Source organism: Xenopus laevis, chromosome 4S, assembly GCF_017654675.1.
Source record: "Xenopus laevis strain J_2021 chromosome 4S, Xenopus_laevis_v10.1, whole genome shotgun sequence".
In the NCBI taxonomy this organism is placed as follows: Eukaryota; Metazoa; Chordata; class Amphibia; order Anura; family Pipidae; genus Xenopus; species Xenopus laevis.
The window spans coordinates 61,464,342-61,485,162 of record NC_054378.1 but is presented as its reverse complement, the minus strand read 5'-3'; the positions used below and the strand labels follow the sequence as shown (position 1 = coordinate 61,485,162).

General features: G+C 37.8%; 1 protein-coding gene across 2 annotated transcripts in view; it reads left to right on the top strand.

Moving 5' to 3' along the window:
- The window catches only part of LOC121393296 (alpha-N-acetylgalactosaminide alpha-2,6-sialyltransferase 5-like), a 97,371-nt gene that overhangs the window by 62,620 nt on the left and 13,930 nt on the right, over positions 1–20,821 (top strand). For both annotated transcript variants that reach the window (XM_041561323.1, XM_041561324.1), the window contains exon 3: positions 17,332–17,741. In XM_041561323.1, the coding sequence (XP_041417257.1) occupies positions 17,332–17,741 (410 nt within the window). The remainder of the gene's footprint in view (positions 1–17,331; positions 17,742–20,821) is intronic.

The following is a 20,821-nucleotide window of genomic DNA, read 5'->3' as shown; positions in this document are numbered from 1 at the left end:
TTCTATGGGGGGAAAGTAATGAAATTTGTAAAGAGAACCAATTTGCAAATAAAAATTTGCATGTCGCAATATAATATTCATTAAGCTTTTACTGCATTGCGCATGGTTTAAAGGTGGCATAAACTCTTGGAGCAAACAGAGCTACATTTTTCATTAAGAAGTACATCAAGAAGACATACACTACACACAATCCATAAAATGTGCAATCACTATGCTACTGTTGCATGAGGGGCAAAGTGTTTGTGAAGGCAAAATTGTTCATTTTGCGAACAATTTTTGCATTACTGACCAATATTACATCCCCCCATATATGATTAAATGATTATTTAGTAGACTTAAGGTATGGAGATACAAATAACAGAAAGACCCCCATATCTCTAATAGGTTCTCCTTTATAGACATTCCCTTTCTTTACCATGCTCTCCAATTCTCCTTTTCTGTATAATTTCCCTTTTTAGCCACCAAATTTTTCCCTCTTATATTTTCCTTTTCAACCATTTTTAATGCTTGCTCTACCTATCCATGCCATATACCCCATTGCTTTCTGATTTATTTTCCTCTTGCACCTTCATTCTCTGCTTCTCCCCAACTCCCACACAATTTCTCTTCTGAACCTGCATATGTGTCAATAAATATTGAATCTAATTGGAATCAAAGTCCCAGTGACAGCTTGCTGCACCTGATCACTCTGATGCATAATAACTGGTAGAACTGCTAAGTAATATTGCATTCTGCACAGAAGAATTATTTGTAGTATAATGAATATCTAAAACTAATTAAAGGTCTTTAGACCTGCAGCTGATAAATTCAGATTTTGTTCCTTATTTTGTATTCTGCAGAACAAGTTACCATGACAACAGAGCTTTGTTTCAAACGAACCTCTGTCTTGGTACAGCAGATTTTTCAGTGACAGCCTCTAACACTGTATAGAATAATGCTTTTTTACTTTACCTGCATGCAGATCACATTGAGAGCCAGGTGAATGATCACCTAGATGGCCTTATAAAATAATGGTTGATGGAATGAGGGTGCTATTTCTAAGCTAACAATGTTCTTCTCAGTGATGTGCGAATAAATTCGCCAGACACAACTTTGCGGCAAATTTCCGAATTTCGCCGTGATTGAATTCATTTAAAAAAATTGGCGCGAGTTCTGAAATTTTGCGAGCGATTGTGAGCCTGAAACGTCGCTGCTGTTTTCTGTCCTGAACTAAGCCCTTTTGGAATAAAGGCCTTTTAAGAATAAATCTCAGGTGTGGTGCTGTCTATTCATCGATTTGGTTTAGTTTTCCCCATATCATTGCGATAGGCAATACAAATAGAAAGCAAATTAATTCAGCAAAGACTGGTGTATCGCCAAATGCTTTATTGTGCAAAAATGGATATCCTTCAAGGCCCTTAGCACCCCTACCATGAAAAAGTACAAGGTTTTACCCCTCCAAAAAACTGTCATGGTTATGGAACGCCAAGGTGACTTCCTCATATTTTCCAACAAGTGGTACTTTGTTTATTATAATACACACATTTTAGTGAGTCATGTGACAAAAATGACATCACTAAGCTCCATTTATAACTGATGACATCACTAAGAGACGTTTATAAGGAATTCATTTACAGGATATTTACAGGATTTTTATTATTATTATTAACATGTATTTATATAGCGCCAACATATTGCGTAGCACTGTAAAGTAAATGTGATTATACAACTACATCACATGAATTACATATATAGAATATATGGAGTAACAAACATCACAATCAATACAGGTACAAAGAGGTGAGGAAGGCCCTATGCATAGGCATACAGTCTAAAGGGAAGGGAGTAATACACAAGGTGGGGGAGTGGGCAAAATCGAAGTAAGTGGGTGAGAAATGTGGTGTTGTATGTGGTGTTGCGTTTGGTAGTTAAGCAGAGTGAGGGTAGGCTTCTCGAAAGAAGTGCGTTTTCAGAGATTTTTTGAAAGCAGAAAGGTTGGGAGAAAGTCGGACAGACCGTGGGAGAGCGTTCCAGAGGAGGAGTGCAGCCCTTGCAAAGTCTTGAATGCGAGCATGTGAGGAGGTAATGAGAGAAGAGTTGAGTAGCAGGTCAGTAGAGGAGCGTAGTAAGCGAGTGGGTGAGTATATAGAGATGAGTTCAGAGATGTAGGATGGAGCAGAGTTGTGAAGTGCTTTGAAAGTCAGTGTCATTAATTTGAATTTGATTCTGAAAGGTAACGGAAGCCAGTGCAGGGATTGACAGAATGGTGAGGCAGAGGAGGAGTGGTTGCTGAGGTGTATGAGCCTCGCAGCAGTGTTCATTATGGACTGGAGAGGTGACAGTCTCTGGAGGGGGAGGCCAATTAAAAGAGAGTTACAGTAGTCTAGACGCGATATGATGAGAGAGTGAATAAGAATTTTGGCAGCGTCTTGCGTGATAAATGATCGTATTTTGGATATGTTCCTTAGGTGGAAGTGACATGATTTAATAAGTGACTGGATATGAGGAGTGAATGACAGGGCAGAATCTAGGATAACCCCAAGGCACCGGGCCTGGGGAGAGGGGGTGATAGTGGAATTGTTAACTATGATGGATACTTCGGGGATGCTACTGGTGTTAATTGGAGGAAAGAGAACCATTTCAGTTTTAGAGAGGTTTAATTTAAGGTAGCGTTGTGACATCCAGGTAGAGATAGCGGACAGGCAGGAGGAGACGCGAGTTAGGAGTTCTGGGTTGAGATCAGGAGATGAGAGATAGATCTGAGTATCGTCAGCATAGAGGTGGTAGTGGAAACCATATGAATTTATTAATTTGCCAAGGGAGGAAGTATAGAGGGAGAATAGTAATGGTCCCAGGACAGAGCCTTGAGGAACTCCAACAGAAAGAGGTAGGGGAGAAGATGATACTCCATTGTAGGAGACACTGAAGGAACGATTGGTGATGTAAGAAGAGAACCAGGACAGGGCTGTGTCACGAAGGCCAAGCGACTGGAGGGACTGGAGGAGGAGAGGGTGATCTACAGTGTCAAATGCCGCTGAGAGATCAAGCAGTATTAGTAGTGAGAAATGATTGTTGGCTTTAGCGGTTAAAAGGTCATTAGTTAGTCGAGTCAGGGCAGTTTCCGTGGAGTGTTGTGGCTTAAAACCAGATTGTAGGGGGTCCAGCAGGTTATTGTCAGAGAGGAATGAGGTAAGTCGGTTGTAGACTAGGCGCTCAAGTAGTTTAGAGATGAAAGGTAGCAGAGAGATAGGTCGGAGGTTGTCAAGATTGGAGGGATCAAGAGAGGGTTTTTTTAGAATGGGGGTGACAAGAGCATGTTTTAGTTGAGAAGGAAACAGTCCAGTTGAGAGCGAAAGATTAAATCTATATAACTTGTATAGAAAGATACCATAAAGTGTTGTTAGCATATATATCTCTTTCAACTTCTACTGATCACTCTTGTGCAGCAAATTATGTCTTTAGTGGCCTTCAAAATCAGTTTTGTCCGTGTATCTTTATATATATATATATATATAGAATATGTAAAGAAGAAGCAGCACTCGTCAATTGCAAAAAAGTGTATTAAAAGATCAGAGCACCACTCAAGGCAACGTTTCGGACAACATATGTGCCCTTTGTCAAGCCCAAAAAGAGTTCTCTCAGCTTATCACAGGTATCACATTATATATAGGCAACAAACAGGAAATTACCTCAAAATTTGCATATACACAGGTACAGAGCATTATCATATACATGTTTGGCCTGGTGGAGATACATCGATGATGTATTTGTGTTATGGCGGGGTGACGTTGACTCCCTTCAGCGGTTCCATGGTAGGATTAATGGGGTACATCCCTCAATTTCATTTACGCTGGTCTATGATCTCCAAAAAATCCACTTTCTTGATGTTCTAGTATACAAAGATTTAGAAGGTTCTATATGTACTTCTTTATTCACAAAGCCTACTGATAGGAATCAAATTCTTCATTTTACCAGTCAGCACCCCCCACATACGAAGAAATCAATCCCCATTAGCCAACTCTCAAGGGTACAGAGGTTAGTGAGTGAAGGGAAGGAAAAAGAGAAGCAGGAACAAATTATGTGCCACAAGTTTAGAGAGAGAGGATACCCAGAAAAGGTGATTCAACAAGCCCAGCAAAGGGTCAGACATCCTAAGGGGAAAACTAAACAGACGCAACGTGTGCCATTTGTTACCCAGTTTCATAACAATAGCGAAGCTATTGGTAAATTACTACGCAAGCATTGGTATATTTTACGAAATGCCTATCCCACCATACCAGAATTTAGAGCACCTCCGCTTATCTCCTATAGGAGAGGCAAAACTATTGGGGCACATGTCACTTCCACTTTAGTGAGAACTAAATCTAAGGAGGCTCATACATTTTGGGGAGGTAGATCTAAGGTTATGTATCCTTGCCTTAGCTGCGTACAGTGTCCCTTCGTATTGAAAGGTAGAGAGTTTATTCACCCCCAGACTAGCCAACGGATACAGCTAAGAGGACACTTCACGTGTATTTCAAAATTTGCGATTTACGTGTTGACATGTCCGTGTGGTCTCATCTATGTGGGTGAGACCACCCAGATGGTCAAATCACGTATATCGCAACATCGGTCTAGCATTAATTTGGGCAATACAACATTACCTGTCTCAAAACATTTTGTGGATTTGGGACACACGGCAGATCAGCTTAAATTTATGGTTTTGGAAGTAGTACCGCCCATGAAAAGAGGGGGGGATAGAGAATTGAAACTTAAAAGAAGAGAGGTATGGTGGATTAATATGCTCAAATCTTTATATCCTCGGGGTTTAAATCGTGATTATGACCTGTTTTTGTTTCTATAGATACATGTATATGATAATGCTCTGTACCTGTGTATATGCAAATTTTGAGGTCATTTCCTGTTTGTTGCCTATATAATGTGATACCTGTGATAAGCTGAGAGAACTCTTTTTGGGCTTGACAAAGGGCACATATGTTGTCCGAAACGTTGCCTTGAGTGGTGCTCTGATCTTTTAATACACTTTTTTGCAATTGACGAGTGCTGCTTCTTCTTTACATATTCTATATATATATATATATAAAGATACACGGACAAAACTGATTTTGAAGGCCACTAAAGACATAATTTGCTGCACAAGAGTGATCAGTAGAAGTTGAAAGAGATATATATGCTAACAACACTTTATGGTATCTTTCTATACAAGTTATATAGATTTAATCTTCTTCTTTACATATTCTATTTGATGTGGGGATGTGACGGCGTCTCCTATTGGAGCGAGCACCGACCAACACAGCAAGTATACTTCTAAGAGTGCTGGGGCACCCATTGTATAATTTTATATATATATATATATATATATATATATATATTTACCACAACTGTATATTACTTACTTAATTATAATGGTTTTGTAAATTTGTAAATTATGTGGTTGCTATAAAATTTAGCTTGAAAGTAACTTTAAATTAAACTAACTTTATATGTGATACATGAGCATAAACAATAAGTAAAATATTAAACTGCATCCACTTTTATTTATTGATTCCAGCACATGATGGTTCATTTATGGGGAAACAATTGAAAGTCAGTCTGTATTGATTTAACTTTATTTGGAATCTACAGCCTGCAGATGAAAAAAGTCAGGACTGCTGCCAATGACTTTTTGGCATATATTGACCCTTCACTGCTCTGATTGTAGAGAACGCTACAGAACAATCAATAAAGTAGAGTTTCATCCCCAAGAAATTTGCAGTGAATTATTTTGTGTAGCTCTGTTCAGCAGTGAGAAAAATAAATCACATTCATTCTCAGTTATACTATCAATCTGTCCATTTGAGGGTGGCATATAGATTTTTCTTTTGACTTTTATGACTAAAACAGATTGAAATTGCAATACCTAAGAAATGAACACTTAGAAAGTATGGCCACCTGCAGAAAATATTCTTGGATGGCATACCTCCCAACTGACCTGTTTTTTGTGGGACAGTCTCGATTTTGACAGCTCAACCTGCAGTCCTAGGTTTCTTGCTGAAATGTCTAATGATCTCCTGCACCGATGCCAGAAAAAGATACAAAGTCTCTAAAGCTTAATTAAAATAAAAGGCTTTCTGGCAGAGAGCCCAGAACACTGTGCAGCTGCACTTTTAATACATTTGTAACAATTTAAGATAAGCAAGAACAACTGTAACTGAGACTAGCAGCGTAAAGGGCAATTCAATTTCATTAGTAAACCTGTTAAATTACATAAACATGGCACTAATACTCCCAGAAATCTGTTTCAAACTTTCATAACCTGACAAATTTTGTAAAATGTACATGGATATTCGGTGGTGTGGCCATAAAATGGGCATGGTCAAAAGAATTGCCGTGTTCTGCGGTGGTACAACTTCCCTCTTTCCATACTTAGAATTTCGAAGTATTTTTTTGGCTACTTCGACCATCGAATTGGCTACTTCGACCTTCGACTACGACTTCGAACTAAAAATCGTTTGACTATTCGACCATTCGATAGTCGAAGTACTGTCTCTTTAAAAAAAAACTTCAACCACATACTTCGCCAGCTAAAACCTACCGAGCATCAATGTCAGCCTATGGGGAAGGTCCCCATAGGCTTTCCTAGCTTTTTTTGATCAAAGTAAAATCGTTCGCTTGATGGATTAAAATCCTTTGAATCGTTCAATTCGAAGGATTTAATCGAACGATTTTTCCTTCGATCGTACGAATGAAAGAAATTCGGTAAAACCTTTGACTTCAATATTTGAAGTCAAAGGATTTTACTACAACGATCGAATATTGAGGGTTAATTAACCCTCGATATTCGACCCATAGTAAATGTGCCCCTAAATGTTGGGAAGTATGGGATGGAGGTGGGGGGCAAATAGTTAAAAAGTATTAAAAATAAAGACACAAATCTAGAATACAGTTATCTGCACTTTAATTTGTTTGATAGTCCATAAATGCCATTTCCTATGCCATGACTAGTGGTACAAAAATAAGGGTAAATTGGGAAAGTCACAGATATACTTGGGGAAAGAAATAAACAGGGACAGTTAGTACGCAAAATTAAAGGTATGGGGCAGCTTAAAGAAAAACTATACCTCCAAAATAAATACGTTAAAATCTAAAATAGTTTATATTAGTTCATATTAAGTTGCATATTGAAGAATCTTACCAAACTGAAATAAATATTTTAGTAAATATCGCCCTTTTACATCTTTTACTTTGAGCCATCGTTTTGTGATGGTCTGTGCTTTTTTTAAAAAAATATTTTCAAAACAGACATTATTCAAAGTTTTTAAATTCAATACAAAACTGCATTATTTTTAATAACTGGCAGCAATTTAAAGAAGACCTAAGGCTTTGTTTGAAAATCCATAGTTATGGGTATCTGCACTCCTGATTAAAATCTGCTCTATCAGAAAGCCATCCAGCATAACATTTACACATGATACCTTTGAGCCTATGTACCCATCTTTTTTCATGTTGTAAGCAAATTAGTGCCTGGGGCACACACATATAGTATTAGTAGGACGACAGTCCATCAGATTCAGAAGGTCAGGTTGCACTTGCAGAACTCTTAATCTGTGAATAGGCAATGTGTTGCCAAATGATTAGTGTCTATATCAGGAGATGCCCTTAAACTGAAATTCTGCATTAGGGTTAATAGAATGCCGAGAAAGTAGAACCTTGTTTTAATTTAGGTCTGCTCTGCTACAGGTAAAGCGTGTAAAGATATCCTGAGCCACACAAATGTCCAGAGGAGGCCCTTTTAAATAAAACTATTGAAGGAAATTCCCAGAGCACAACGTACCTTAATTATACACTTTTTTTACTGCCACTAAGAAAGTTATTGCAAAGGCCTGGTTAACCAGAGGTTAAGGCAAGAATAGATTGAGTATTCATTATGGAAAAACTAACTAGTATTACTCGTGATTAGCAAAGACAATTTATGACGGTTTGGGACTCGTGGATACAGTATCTCCATCCAAGTGGATTTGACCATTTTACAATGACTTATTAAAAGGTTTAAGATGGGAGTGATCCTCATCATTTTCTATTTTTTTCTTATTTCTCTGTGAAATATGCAGCAGATCTTACTAGGCTTGGTGCAGAAATTTTGCAGCTTAATTTTAATTCCTTTTTATTCATATCTTTTTTGCTTCTTTATTTCCTTTTTTTTCTCTTTTTTTTAATGATTTTTGTAATTTAATAGCTCCACCAACATTTAGGGGGTTACTTATTAAAGTCCGAATTTATCTCAATATTTTCTGAACAAAACTCCGACCAAATACGCATGGGTTTTTCCGACTTATTTATCAATAAACTTCGCAAAAAATCTTGGTTGCATGAAAATTTCATAATTTTTCGGAATTTCCACCCGAAAAGTAACATTTTTTTGATTTTTGTCAGAAAATCCAGAACTTCGGGTTTTTGCACGAAACCATGCACACTTTAAAAAATCTGTTGGCAGGTCTGAGATGCCAGATTTTCAGATTTGGACTTTTTCCATCCAGATTTTATACTAAAAATCACCAATTTTGTAAAACATATCTGTACTAATGTTAAAAATGCAACATACTGATTTGGAAATTGTTTGTGGAAAACTGTAAATGAAAAACCTTTGATAAAAATATTTAAAAAAAAAAAAGATATCTTGAGCCAGTGCCACCCAGATGCAAACAATGGAAGCACAGGTATGGGATCCCTTATCCAGAAATCCCATTATCCAGTAAATTCTGAATTATGGGAAGGCCATCTCCCATAGAGGCAATTTTAAGCAAATAATTCAGGGGCAACTGAACCGATGGCAAAAAATAATATATATATATATATATATATATATATATATATATATATATATATATATATATATATAGGAAAGAAGAGATGGGGGTAATACAAACTAAAAGGTGTGGAGGAGTGAATCAGTGCAATACTGAGAACAATAAGCGAAATGCTAAATATTGTATCCTTTTTATGATCCTTTTATGGCAACTGTGGTGTTGGCGGCTTGCCTCCATTTGTGGACACCCATGCTAGTAATATATTTGAAGATATAGCATTCTTAAACAATAATTTGAGAAAATATGAAAGGGTCAGTGTTAGATTAGATTGTAAATCCACTTGCAACACTGGTCTGCAAAGTGTTCTTTCTGTGTTCTTCAAGATGCCGAGGTCAGGGCCTTTTTTTGCTACCCCTTAGACTAGCTTTGCTTTGACAAAGAGGAAGCACAACTGTTTTCATATGCTATTTCCTAACAACTGGACACACATGTTTCCTGAAAATGGCAAGTTGCAGGCAAAACTATAGAATGAGTTAAAGTCAATCATAAACAATTTTGCTGCCAGAAGTGCCATTGTTGCCATTCGTTTTATATATGTTTGCAAGGTTTGGGAAGGGAAAAAGATTTAGGCAAACTGTATTGGGCTCTTTTTTTCATTTAGAAGTGCCATGTGCAAGCCATTAACAACGGCACTAAGGCTATAGCCATATCATTCAGTTATTTGCCACATAAGATGTGCAATTGTGGCATAATGTTTAACTACTAGACAGAGCTCAATACCTAACTACTGGATTCCTTTAGATCAGTGATCCCCAACCAGTAGCTCGTGAGCAACATGTTGCTCTCCAACCCCTTGTATGTTGCTCCCAGTGGCCTCAAAGCAGGAGCTTATTTTTGAATTCCAGGCTTGGAGGCAAGTTTTGGTTGCATAAAAACCAGGTGCACTGCCAAACAGAGCCTCAATGTAGGTTTACAATCCACATAGGGGCTACCAAATGGCCAATCACAGCCCTTATTTGGCACCCTAAGAACATTTTTCATGCTCGTGTTGCTCCCCAACTCTGTTTACTTCTGAATGTTGCTCATGGATTCAAAAGGTTGGGGATCCCTGCTTTAGATCGTAAACCTTTTCTCAAATAAGTTTCTACTCCCTCTGTGTAGTCTTTGATTTGTTTATAAGTTTGTTGTGGGACTCAAAGTTTTGTGCAGACGGGGGTTTACCAATTGTTGGGAGATGTGCTACTGCTGAGATTAGGCAAATTGTACTATAATCAGTGCCTTTTTTTGCCATGAGGCAAGTTGGGAAACAGAAATGTGGTTCTTTTAGTTAACAGAGAGCAACTGTGCTGCCCACAGAAAGTAATCACCTTCAATCAACTATTCTGTATTCAGTGGAAAAGGAAAAAAAACTAAGGCTAGGGTATTTGTGTACCCTTTAATAGAAAATAGGCTCAAATAGGTTATTTTTCTAATGTCTTCTGCAGAGATCAAAGATCCCTGCAAGGATATAATGAAATTTCCAGTGCTGGAACTGTTTGACCATGATGGTGAGTTGGAACATGAGATTTGCAATGTATCTATATACCTGAATTCAGGGGCGTAACTATAGAGGAAGCAGACCCTGCGGCTGCAGGGGGCCCAGAAGGTATAGGGGCCCCACGAGGCTCTAATGCATATAGAAATTCAATAAAACTTGGTAAAACAAGTCAATCTCTAGACATTTTTGGGGCCTATAAAATTATTTGTTGTGGGGCCCAGTGATATTTAGTTACACCACTGCCTGAATTACAGACAGAATTTGAGATGTGGTAAAAAGTAGTTCTTTAAACAATGTACCTAAATACATGTATCACAGCATGGGGAAGGGGGAACCACAGCAGCTGTTTAAACATAGTGATGGGCCAGGGCATGTTCCAAAAGCACAGCATTGTGAACTACAGCAGTTTCTTGTGCAGAAGTAGATTAATTGATGAGGCCCATAACATGCAGGGCCCAGTAAAGTTTGCCCCTTTCTCACTAAAAAAACTTACATTAATCACAGCTTTTGGTTCCCCTTTAACAAATGGGACAGTGGTCTTTTCCCATATATGGTTTTACTTAGGTAAAATAGTATTTTTATAATGATATGAAGAGGAGCTGAATACTGCTTGAGAATGTTTTGTATAAACAGTTCCCTAACAAACTCAAGTAATTCAGTACAAAGAGCACTGATGTTAAAAAGACCAACGGTAAATGAGACGCTTGTTCTTATTGATTGTCCTTGCTCCTCCAAGAAAAGCTGTGTTGGAATCAAACCAATGTAAACATACAGACCTACTTTTTGGGTTTTTTGTGCTTGGTCAGCGACAGTGGTATAGAATCAAGATTGTTTGGTAGTTGACTTTATTGCTCTTTGGTGATGGACTTCATGAACAAAGAAAAGCAATGTAGTGTAATGTGTGTCTCTGTCATATATTAGATAAACAGGAGGCAATAACCATTCTTTTAGAGTTTGTTTTGCTCACATGAGACAGAGTCCCTTAGAACAAGCCATATTAATCAATATGATGTATCCCTGCACATTGCTTTCCCTTTTTTAGCGCATATATAGTCCTTTTTTCTTTACTTACAGCTTTGCTGGCTACATCATCACTCTATTTGATTGCTTCAGGTTATCATTGTATCTTATCTCCCACTCCAACAGGGCAATGATTGATAATAATAATCCTCAGTGGACACATTTATTGGAAGCAGAATGGAATCTGCTCAGTAAATCTGAGTTTTATATGTGCTAGCAATTTGTAGGGTTGTCCCTTACATCTATTGCAAGTGCTATACAAAGTATTTGTACCACCTTATTATCAGCCGTGTCATGGAAACCTAAGAGCTTTTTTAAGGTTATAATTTAAAGTGACCATTCTAAGCAGTCACCTGTTGTTGGTAGGAGCTAATACTGGCTGCTAATGGGAATAAAAACATTTTTGTGCACTAACTAATGGTATGTGGTTTAAGGATTAAACAAAAAAAATTAATTAGTAATTCATAATGGTAAAGAAAATAATTGATAGGAGATCATGTTCTGAGGCAAGAATGTTTGTTTTGCTTATGTTGGTATACATAAGAGTGAATGGGTAATCCAAAGTGTTCCTCTAAAATGTGGACTAAAAAACCCCATTGGGACTGATCTGGCTCACTCCTCTTGGGCATATTAACCTGTTCCAAAAACCAGGTACCTTAAATTCACTTCTGAGTGCCCCTTCTGAATAAAATGGAGAGCAGTAACATAGTATAAATTTTCCAAATGGTGGAATGATGTTGTGATATATGTATGTATATTTTTATTTATATAGCACTTCTTATGAACACAGCACTGCACTTACAGTGTATGCTTGTACGTGGTTTCCCCCATATTGAGCAGTCCATACAGACATAAGATCACTTACACCACACACTCGCTCAAACATATGAAGCGGCCCCCGCACTAATAATTAATCATGTCCTGAGGGTGAATAAATGTACTCCTGTTTTAGACACAACAGCATTGGAAGGCGGGGCTACATTCCCATGGACTTGCTGCCCCAAAATATCTGTTGTTCCTCTCCCTTACTTCTACAATCTGTTCTGTCCTCTCCTATACAAGAGCAGAGGAAGATATCTGAATTCTGGTACTTCTGACAGACTTAAGTTTTCCAAACGAAAAGAAATTCACTGGCACTCAGGTAATGCTCGCAGGGTGAAACCCTTGCTTTAAATTTATTCAATGCAGCATGCCGCATTGAATAAATTTAAAGCAAGGGTTTCACATTGTGAGCGTTACCTGAGTGCCAGTGAATTTCTTTTAGTTTGGACTGTTGAGGGGTTGGTCGATCCCCCCCCTATTTCGCTGGGCACCAGGGATTCAAGTTTCAGGAGGGCCAGGGTGTGCGCTTGTAATTTGGAGAGACTTAAGTATTGAACACGCAGACACTATGGGGCAAATTTACTAAAGGGTGAAGTGACTAACTTTAGCGAAAATTTGCCAGTGTGACGTCATTTCGGTACTTCACTGATTTACTATCGGGCACAGGTGGAACTTCACTAGCAAAGGAGACTGATGCTGGCACTCGTTCACCCTCAATCACCAGACGAAGTTGCGCTCTGGCGAAGGGACATAACTGCGCAAATTCACTAAGATGAAGACCAGGCAAAGTGCAATAGAGTAGATAGGACTTCCTCAAAATTTAGTCCCAAAAAACGCTAGTGTCTTTTCCTTTTTTCAGGGTGATAGGCTGCAAAGGAGCGTCAAATTATTTTGGGGTAACCGGCTTTCCCCGTACATTTCCTAACATATGGCACATAAACTATACACTGGCCTCATGTGTAGGGCAATATAACAACTTTATTTTATTATGGTTTCCCGGGCTTGTTTAGTGTAATGTATTGGCTGCAACATATACGTCCATTCAACTTTAACTTCCCGCTGTATGCAAATTAGCCAACGCTAGCGCAACTTCGCTTTGTTTGCCGAATTAACTGGGAGACAACTTTGCATTTTAGTAAATTAGCATTGTCTGAGTGAATTTTGCCTGGCGAAGTGTTGCGAAGCCGTCGCTGGCAAATTTTCGACGCTTAGTAAATTTGTCACTCTGTGGTCCAAAGTCTTCCTCTAAAATGGTGGACAAAAATTACTCATCTGGCACAGTATTTGTGAACTGTAAGATCTTATATGGCAAACTTGTTGGACCAACTATAATTAAAGATCCCCATTGTGTCACAAATCCTGATTTAGTAGGAAGAAAAGGTACAAGTTCTATATTCAATAACAATAATATAACAATAATATATAGTGATATATATAGTAATATACAGATCTAGGAATCCATGGAGAAGCCTTTCCAAGCATAATTAATCAGGGGAATAAGTGCTTAATAAGAAACATCTATTCAAATACCCACACTCACATATATATATATGAAGCCAGCAACCTGTCATTGCTAGCAGAACTTTTTTTTTCTCTCTAACAATGCTATGAGCTATTTACATAGGAATGATTATATAATTAAATGTCATTGCTATTAATGAATAAGGAGGTCAAATAAAATATGTTTTCTCAAGGAACTCCAGACATTCAAATAAATATTCTCACTTTTTGGTTGATATTTGTTGATATTGAGATCAGCACAAATGGCTAAAAATGATCAACCCTCAGTGTGCTGCTAGGCTGTTCATTAGGGATTATGTCACGAAGATGAATTCATAGATAAAATATGTAGTAGCATAGTCAGTGCTACCTACTGATTGCAAAGAATTTCAGTAAAAGGAAAAGAAAACATTTTAATTGCAGCACATTTTCAGAGCTGCGTGGAAGGGACTTGAGACTGATCTCTTTGTTTGTAGTGACACATTCTGAACAAGGTTTCTTTATGGAGCCAGGGTTCTGCTATTCTTTTCTTTTTAACACAGATATGTATTGGCAGATACTCAGAAGAACATAAAAAGTATAGTGAAAACTGAAACACAAAAGACTGACTCACAAACACATAACATTTAACAACATACATTAAGGACTAGTGCCTATAAGGTATGTATGTTTCTTTGTTGATATTAATATATGCCAAACAAGCATCTAATCAGATTAGTTCTCAAGTTGAACATAAAAGTTGCCACTACTGACAGCATTTATGAATGGGGGACCTGAAAGTGTGGGTTCATATATGGAACTCCGTGTGTCCCAGTTGAATGCATGTTGTTCCTATACTGTCCCTTTACTTTGGATCCCTTTATCAGTTTGTATATAAACCGATTGGAGGGCACACAACTGGGGTTTTGACAGTTTTTACCTTTTCCTGCCACTGTCTACAATGTTCATGCCAGGTACTGTATTTGCATAAAACATAAAATTATACATACAACATAAATTAGATGTTTGCTTCCAATCAGTAGTCTATTAAGGTTAATTAAGACTAATGGCACAAGTTGCTTTTTCTTTGCCACTGAAGAAATGCCATTGACTTGAATGACAATTGACACCAGTGGTGACAGTAATTTTGGGCCAAAATTGATGACCATGCTGCCTGCTAGGGATTTGTGGGTTGAGAAAAACTCAACCCGCAACCGACTCTAATCTGCGCCTGCCTGCCATTTACTTGAATGACAACCACCTGTCTTTTAGATGGTATTGCAAACAACACCAACATATTTCCATGTGCTTAATGCTACAACTTGATATAAACTAAGATCTAGGTACCAGTGTTTCCTCTAATTCCTTATTGGCTATGTGCGCAAAAAAAGTCTTTCTAAACTTGTGTGCCCATTTTTAAAAACTGTGTGTGCAGGTCAGTATAAATGCAACATTTTGTGTTTTCACATAAACTTCGTTAGTACTCTTACACTTAGGTCAATTTGAAAAGGGCGGGAACATACAGGTCTTATATATTTTTTTATTAGAGATGTTGGTGCAAATGCTTGAAGTGGCCACTTATTATTACAAATGTCCAAACTGGCTAAAAAAATGAAGGCAATCCCGCTTTAAAATATGAAAAACGCCATCGTTTTGTTTTTTTTTAGAACTTTTATGGCTTTCCGGCATACAGGATATGATGTCTCTGAGATTGAGGAGGATGTTGTTTTATCTTATTAGTTCGTCGGGTCTAAGGTGGTTTAGGCAACTCTGGCAAACGTTCTGTAAAATTCACACTTTAGTGAATTGCGGAGTAACAATCTTATGCCTGAGCAAAAATTCGCCTGGCGATAAGGCGTGAAACTACACTATTAATGGTCTCTTTCGATAGCGAATTGTCCTCTCCGCCTGTTATTAAATTGGAGATCTGCCTGCGGCAGTAACCAATCAGTGACCTGAGGGGGGCACATGGGTCATAACAAAGGACATGTTAAGGACCAATTGCAAACTCACTGAACAGTTATGTCCCATGTGGCCCCCTTCAAGACTAACTCAGAGTTAGAGAGCTGAAAAGCAGGAAGTAGTGTTCTGTTCTGTTCTGTAAGACATCCAGTCACTCCAGCCTTTATAGATTACATATTTGACTAACTAACTATATTAGAAATATTTTTTATTTAATGGTTTAGTCAATAAGTTCTTGCCTCTATGGTTCGTCCATTGTTACTTGAAATGTAAATGCCCCATGCTAACCTAAAGCTGAGAAAAGTGTATGGGTATCTAAATATTTAAAGTGACTAGAGCCACCCATTAAAAACAATTATAAACTGCTGTAAAGTTGTTGTGACCGTGTTTTGAATAAGAGAGTGAAATGTAAAACGTACAATGAAATCTTTGTTTAATTTAACACTATTGGGCAAATTTACTAAAGGGCGAAGTGATTAATGTGGGCGAAAATTCGCCAGTGTGAAGTCATTTCGGTACATCGCTGATTTACTAAAGGTCGCTGGCATAACTCCGCTAGAGAAGGAGATAGATTTTAGCGGTACTTCCCTCCCTAACGGCTGGCGAATTTGCGCTCTGGTGAATGGACGTAACTGTGCAAATTTACGGTGTGGATTTTACCGAATGTTAGCTTTTTGCGCCAGACTTGCCTTCGCCACCTCAGACCAGGCAAAGTGCAATAAAGTAGACAGGAGTTCCTCAAAAAATAACGCTAGCGTGTTTTCCTTTTTCAGGGTGAAAGGCTGAAAAATAATGTAGTTTTTTGGGGGTAACTGGCTTCCCCCCTACATTTCCTAATATATGGTACATAAACTATACACTGGGCTCATGTGTAGGGCAATATAACAACTTTATTTTGTTTTATAAAGGTTTCCCAGGCTTGTGTAGTGTAATGTATTTGCTGCAACATATACGTTCATTCAACTTTAACTTCCTGCCGTATGCAAATTAGGCAACGCTAGCATAACTTCGCTTTGCTTGGCGTAGTAACACTAGCGCAACTTCGCCAGCACTCTGCACCCTGGACACAACTTCGGATTTTAGTGAATTCGTGTTGTCCTGGCGAATCTGTGCCTGGCGAAGTGTTGCGCTGTGAGCGAAGCCGTTGCTGGCGAATTTTCGGAGGTTAGTAAATCTGCCCCTATGCTTTTTGACACAGAGCTGGTAGAGTACACTTGTTTCTGATATGAACAGAGTAAATTTGTTGTTTGTGCCTGACCCATGGTGCCAACTTTCCCAACATTAGAAGAGCAAAATAATGAACAATGAAAGAAGACATTTGATTGATGTCTGTATCAGAGCAAAGAACCAGGTATTTGCTTTCTAGTAAACCTTACTGATGCATTGCTATATATAAGTAAACTGGGCCAAAGTTCATTGCTGTTAACTCCCCAGTAGATTGTCCTCTATAGATTGCTTACAGATGAGAAACTCAATATGATCCAGTATTTCCAATGGCAAAAAATAGAAATTGTAATCTGAATTTTTTCAGATATAAGCTTGATTAATGTCAGTATTCAACCAATTTGTTATTTATGGATTTTGTGAGCATATATAATGTGTCATATTAAGCAGTGTTTTTTCCTGTTCTTCTGATATGCTAGCTATTTAAAAATATTATTGAAATATTATATCAACATTGATACAGTCTTTTGGTCAAATAAAATGCATTCTTTTGTGTGAATAATTCACATTTTATTTCTACAGCCCCTGAAAATGCACTGCAAGATATGTGCGTTAGTAACCAGCTCTGGGCACCTGCTGGGAAGCAAACAGGGTAATAAGGTTGACCAGACGGAGTGTGTAATACGAATGAATGATGCTCCCACAAGGGGTTATGGACAAGATGTTGGAAACAAAACAAGCCTTCGAGTGATTGCACACTCCAGCATTCAGAGGATTTTAAGGAATCGCAACGAACTCTTGAACATAAGTCAGGGGACTGTATTTATCTTTTGGGGCCCAAGCAACTACATGCGGAGGGATGGAAAAGGCTTACTTTATAATAACCTACAGCTGATAAACAGGATACTACCTCGATTAAAAGTACACACAATTACACGACACAAGATGCTTCAGTTTGATGAGCTCTTCAAAAAAGAGACTGGAAAAGACAGGTACCATTTTTATTTCAGCAGCTTGCTACAATAATCTTCAACACTTCAGTGTCTACCAGTGCATTGGCTCTGTACCTTCTGGAAATATAACATGTATGAGAAAACTGATCTTCTACAGGTATGGGATCCCTAATTTGGAAACCCATTATCCAGAAAGCTCTGAACTATGGGAAGGCCCATTATAAGCAAATAATTTTAATCTCTAAAACTGTTTCCATTTTTTCTGTGACAGTAAAACAATACCGTGTACTTGATATAAACTAAACCATATGAATCTATATTGGTGGCAAAATAATATTATTGGGTTTATTTAACATATAGATGGTTTTGAGCAGACTTAAGGTATGGTGATCAAAATAACAGAAATATCCCTTATATGGAAAACCCCAGGTCCCAATTATTCCATATATTAGATACTATACTATTCTTCATTATCAATGAGCAGAGGAAGAAAAAAAAAAAATATAAAAACATAACAACATTGGACAGGTGCATAAATGTGGGCATCCCACAGAGATATTACATCAATACTTAGTTGAGCCTGCTTTTGCAAATGTAACGGCCTCTAAACGCCTTCTATAGCCTTTGATGAGTGTCTGGATTCTGGATGGTGGTATTTTTGACCATTGGTCCATACAAAATCTCTCCAGTTCAGTTAAATTTGATGGCTGCCGAGCATGGATAGCCTGCTTCAAATCATCCCATAGATTTTCCATAATACTTCTCCCTCTGCATAAATGCCTTTGTAGATTTTGAAGTGTGTTTAGGGTCATTAGGAATATCGAACCCCTGCGTAACTTCAACTTTGTGACTGATGCTTGAACATTATCCTGAAAAATTTGTTGAGATTGGGTTGAATTCATGCGACCTTCAACTTTAACAAGCGCTCCAGTCCCTGAACTAGCCACACAGCCCCACAGCATGATGGAACCTCCACCAAATTTGGCAGTAGGTAGCGGGTGTTTTTCTTGGAATGCAGTATTCTTCTTCCGCCATGCAAAGCGTGTTTTGTTACGACCAAATAACTAAATTTTTGTCTCCTCAGTCCAAAGGACTTCCTTCCAAAATGACTGTGGCTTGTCTTAATGAGCTTTTGCATACAACAAGTGACTCTGTTTGTGGCATGAGTGCAGAAAGTGTTTCTTTCTCATCACCCTGCCATACAGATGTTCTTTGTGTAAATTGCCCTGAATTTTAGTACTATGTACAGATACACCATCTGCAGCAAGATGTTCTTGCAGGTCTTTGGAGGTGATCTTTGGGCGCTCTTGTATTTTTCTTGGCCTGTCGGACCTGGGTTTTACAGCAACTGTGCCTGTGGCCTTCCATTTCTTGATTACATTCCTTACAGCTGAAACTGACAGTTTAAACCTCTGAGACAGCTTTTTATAGCCTTCTGCTAATCCATGATACTAAACAATCTTTGTTTTCAGAGTTGCTTTGAGGATCCCATGTTGTCACTCTTCAGAGGAGAATCAAACAGAAGTACAACTTGCAATTGGCCACCATAAATACTGTACAGTACCTTTTCTCATGATTGGACACACCTGCCTATGAAGTTTAAGGCTTAACAAGCTAATCCAACCGATTTGGCGTTGCCCGTAATCAATATTGAGCAGTTACATGCATTCAAATTAGAAAAATTACAAGGGTACCCACATTTTTGCACAGCCAGTTTTTTACATTTGATTTAAATTCATACAACTGAATACTGCTTCACTAAAAATCTTTGTTCAGAAAACACCCCAGATGTTCCTGGGAAATGAAGGACATACCACTGTTATCTTTTTTGCTTAAAGTGGAGTAACTTATTATGCAGGCTGAGAGGGGTTCCCAAACTTTTTCATATGTGTACCTGTATACCCCCACACTGATGGGGAGATTAACCAAGGTTGATTTTTTTCAACAATTTAAATATCTTGGCACTAAAACTTGTGAATTTGAATTATGATTAGAAAAACTTGTATGTACAAATATCAAGCGCAAAAAAAACGTAATTACAAAACTTCGACATGTAAAAGCTGCCAAGTGCATGTAGAAGTCAATGCTGTCTATTGCAATTATTTTTTTTTCAATGTGAGTTTTTCTAAAATTATAAAAATAAAATTTGAGCTATTCACATTTTTTTCTTATTTTTTTCTATTGAAGTTTTTATCTTGTGTTATGAATGGGCAAGCATTTGTAATTTTTTTTCTTAATTAGAGTTCATTGGAAGTAGAAAAAAACTCTAACAGTGCACAAACTCCAATTTTGATAAATAAGTCCATTAGTGTCAGAGAGTAGAATGCCAGGAAAACGGAAGAATAATGTGTTCTTGGCAGCACTGACATTTGCTTCTTAACTAAAGATTTTGAGAAACTAAGATAAAATGACATGTGGTACTTTTGCTACAACTCATAGTATAAAGAAAAGAAAAGGAACAGAATGTATTAATAATAGTACCAGGTGTAGCTGTTGCAGATTTTAGCAAAAAAGTAGATTGGGAACGAAAAAACGCCATGATGAAAAAAATATGCAACCACTGGCTCAGTACTTGACCTGTGCACTTGTCTTTGACATTTGCCTCTATATATCCAGCCTGCTAGTTTTGTTTGGAGTGTAGAATATAAAATAAACTCAACTGCAGCTTCTCTGTTCTAGACTTGGATATCCACTTAATAATTCAGTTACTGCCCAGGCTCAGTTTCTCTAGAACTACATCACATCTCTCCTGTATTGTACACTGCCTGGCCATTCCCAGTGAATAACATAAAAAAGTCCTGTAAAAACGATTCCACAAATTGAGTCTATTATATATATATCCCATTCTCCTATAAAAAAAAACATTTTTACAACTTTTCTACTACTACTCTTAGGGGCAGATTTATCAAAGGTCAAGGTGAATTTTCGAATTAAAAAAAATCTAAATTTGAGCTGTTTTTGTGTACTTCGACTAGGGGATAGTCCAGATTCGATTAAAATTTTCCAAAAATTATGTAATGTCTCTTTATAAATTCGACTTCGACCATTTGCCATCTAAAACCCGCCGAATTGCTGTTTTAGCCTATGGGGGACCTCCTAGAACCTATTTGGAGTCAATT